We start from the raw sequence: 3,391 nt of genomic DNA, 5'->3' as shown, positions 1-3,391 counted from the left end.
GGAAACCTTTCAACACATTTTCTCAGAAAGGTTTCAAGTGCGAGAATCGCGGACATTTTGCTATTTCAGAGCTGTCTCAGAGATGTTGCAGAAACATTTTGAAATATTTATGACATGTTTCAACTCCATCAGATGAAACATTTTTTAAATATCTCTGAAAGGTTTCAGATATATTTTGGTAACCTTTCAGCACAGTTTCAAAAAAGTTTTAAGTGCAAGAATCGCGGACATTTTGCTATTCCAGAGATGTCTCAGAGCTGTTGCAGAAACATTTTGAAATATTTATGAGATGTTTCAACTTATCGAATAAAACATTTCTTAGATATTTCTGAAAGGTTCTTGTGCTGTATGGGCTGGTTCTGATGCTTAATTCCTTCTAGCTTATGTTCATATCGTATATAAGCATCTTTAGTGTTCAAAAATTTGAAATTATTTATTAACTGGCAAATATTAAAAACAACGTAACAACAATTGATATATTACAAATATTAACCGGTTGTGGTCACATGGGGTCCAGTGGACCACAGGCTTTTTTTTCCTTAAAAATATACTATTTTGAAAGTAAAACGCAGAAAGTTTTTTTGCTTTATTTCAAAAAATTTTGATGAATATTTTTGTAAAAAAAAGTCAAATTTCTTAAAAAAAATTTTTTTTTGCGTTTTTTTAACAAAAAATTTTTTTAAATTATTGGATTATAAAGAGGAAGTCATAAACTAAATTCCAGTTCAAGGTTTTAGTGGATACATCAAAAAGAACGCACATGGCAACTGTTGTGGGGTCCATTGGACCCCCGTGTGACCACTACGTTATTTTTAGGAGGTGTAACCACAACGGGTTAATATAAAAGATTTGTATATCATTACACAATATAATATTAATAATTTATATCTGAGAAAAGCAAAAAGCCCTACATATGATGGGTGTGGTTTTTAGGGCTGCAATTAAACATTTTTTGTCTATATTTACTTATCCTAGATGTGTATAAAGTTTCATCAAAAACTCAACTGAAAGGTTTGCAAAATTATATTAGTAGGAGGGCAACGGGCACTTTTACACTCAGGGATCTCGCTTGCGGTTACGCGGCGTCGGGGGGGGCTTCGCTGTCGCGGGGGGAGCGCCGTAAGCGGTGGGCGCGGGGGTCGAGGGACGGTGTAAAGGGTCATCGGTGGGGGGGCTATGCGGGGGGAAGCGAAAACTGGGCGAGAGGGGGTGCGCGACGCGAGGGGAACATTTGACGGAAGGTTGGGTGCGTCAGGGCCGCCAACGGGGGTTCGGCGCGGGGCAGGGCCGCCAACGGGGGCTCGTAGCGGGGATTTGGGCATTTTTCGAGAGGGCGCCCGGAGCGGCGCTCGCGCCGTTACCGACGGCGGTTTTGGGAGAATCGCGGGTCGATATTTTTCGTTCGTTTTTTTTATTTTTTATTTTTTTTTCTTCTCGTCGTCGTCGGTCGCGCGCGCCCCCGCGTTCGGGCGCGTCCGAACTCGTTCGAACTCGTTCGAGGTCGCTCGTCCGGACGTTTCGGGGAATTGGGGGAAGGGAGAACGACGGTTCGTTTCGCGGGGAAGGGCGGGGTGTCGCGCGCCCGTCGTCGTCGTCGTTTTGTCATGTTTTTGTTTTTCAACTCTCGGTCCGAAGGTCGTTTCGATCCCGCGGCGGGCGACGGACAGCACGTGGTTTTCCCGACTCGTCGGGATCGATGGAGATGACTCATCGTCTAGTCGCTCGATCGACGCGCGACAATGTTTTTTTTTTCATTCACCTCGCGTTCGACCTGTAATTCATGATTCGCGATAATTTACGTGACGCGCGTTCGAACTCGGCGTCGCGGTCGCTGAGATGGGTATACAGATTTGGGAAAAAAGGGGGAAAATGGAAAGAGAGAGTGCACAGATGAGATACGCATATAGTTTTTTTTTTATTCAAAAAATAATACAAGCGCGTTTACATTGTTTCGCTCGCGCGAATATATGCATTTCGTAGACGCGACATTGTTATAAGGAGTCGAAACATAGCGCGGCTATCTCGCAGTCGATGATGTTGTCAGGATCGAAGAAATCGCTCTTCTGTATCTAAGGCTGAATCGAAGTTTCCATTTTCATCGCGGCGGCGGCTATCTCCCGATAGCGCAAAAACTTAGCGTCGACCTCCTCGGTCGCCGCGTTCAGCGCACGGATGACGCGATCCACGCAAAATTGCAGATTGTACAGCTTGAGCAGTGTTGTGCGCACCATCGCTACGCGAGCCAGGTTGGGTAGCTCTATACGTACGATCGACCCGTTGTTGATCACTCCGAATCGCATTGTCATCCCTCCGATCGACATCGGCGAGGGGGGGTGAGTTACGTCGGAAAGAGCGCGTTCCATGCACGACAATACATCGCGTTTGCGCTCGATCAGTCCTTTCCACATGTCGAGCGTCAGGGAGATTTCCCTTCCTTGTTTGTCCCCCAGGGCGATATCCACGTACGAAGGCGTGGTATGAAGACTGTACCACGGTGTCTTGATCGTGATACCTATGGCTATGTACTTGTAGCCAGTCGTCGTCAGTAAATAACGCGTCGTCAGGATGCGCACAGGGGGCAATTCGACGGGAAAGTTGGAACGAAACTCCTGATGACGACGACGATCGTCCTCGACGGGCGCGTCGGTTGGAGGATGAGAGCTGCGACGCGATTCCTGGCGACGAGGAAGATATTGGCGATCGTCCATCGAACTGATCCTCCGTCTTTTATTGTCGTTGTCGTTCGCCTCCGAATCCGCCGTCTCCGTAGGAGAAATACTCTTCGGCGCGGGTCGATCGGCCAACGTCGAGAACATTTCGCGCCGCGGTAACCGTTCCTTTCTGATTTTTTTCCCGACGCGTAGTATTCGGCCGACGACGCGACACTGATGCCTTGGAAGGGACACGCCGGTATAAGTAGGAAAGATTTGACTTATGTCGCGCGTGGCGCGGTGTGGAAAATTTGCGCGGTAGTCTACTTCCTTCGGCGGATGCGGAAATCGGAGAGCCGAACTCCGGTGTCGTCATCGTTCCAATAATCGCTCGCCGACGTTAGCGAGTTATCGTTGAGGCGTACGATTTGATCGAGGAGATCGCGCAACTGCTGCAGCAGTTCGGCCTTAGAGCAGACGATATTCAGTATCCGCAGATCGAATTTACCGGCCGACGAGACGGTCCTCGTAAATTCGTTGAATTTGTAGAACTGCGACCGAGTGGTGAAGTACAGATTGCCGTCGATGTAGCGGAATATCGACGTCACGCCTTTCGGTATTCCGGGAAACGTCGCCTCGAGGGGCGTAAATTTGGCGACTCTCTTGTCCTGGTCGCATTCGTCTATCTCGCCCACCGCGTTACCGTTGTACACCACGTAGGAACGTCCTCTGTGGGTGTT

The 3,391-nt window shown here is 48.0% G+C and overlaps 1 protein-coding gene across 1 annotated transcript; it reads right to left on the bottom strand.

Moving 5' to 3' along the window:
- Positions 1-2,069: 2,069 nt before the first annotated feature.
- LOC112465031 lies at positions 2,070-2,816 on the bottom strand. The gene has a single exon (XM_025032391.1). It carries the CDS (start codon positions 2,814-2,816, stop codon positions 2,070-2,072), a length of 747 nt encoding a protein of 248 aa, XP_024888159.1.
- Between the last annotated feature and the right edge of the window lie 575 nt (positions 2,817-3,391).

This window comes from Temnothorax curvispinosus, unplaced genomic scaffold (assembly GCF_003070985.1).
Source record: "Temnothorax curvispinosus isolate PA1 unplaced genomic scaffold, ASM307098v1 QBEX01014858.1, whole genome shotgun sequence".
In the NCBI taxonomy this organism is placed as follows: Eukaryota; Metazoa; Arthropoda; class Insecta; order Hymenoptera; family Formicidae; genus Temnothorax; species Temnothorax curvispinosus.
Note: the sequence above shows the minus strand (reverse complement) of the source record. Positions and strands in the feature narration are given on the sequence as shown.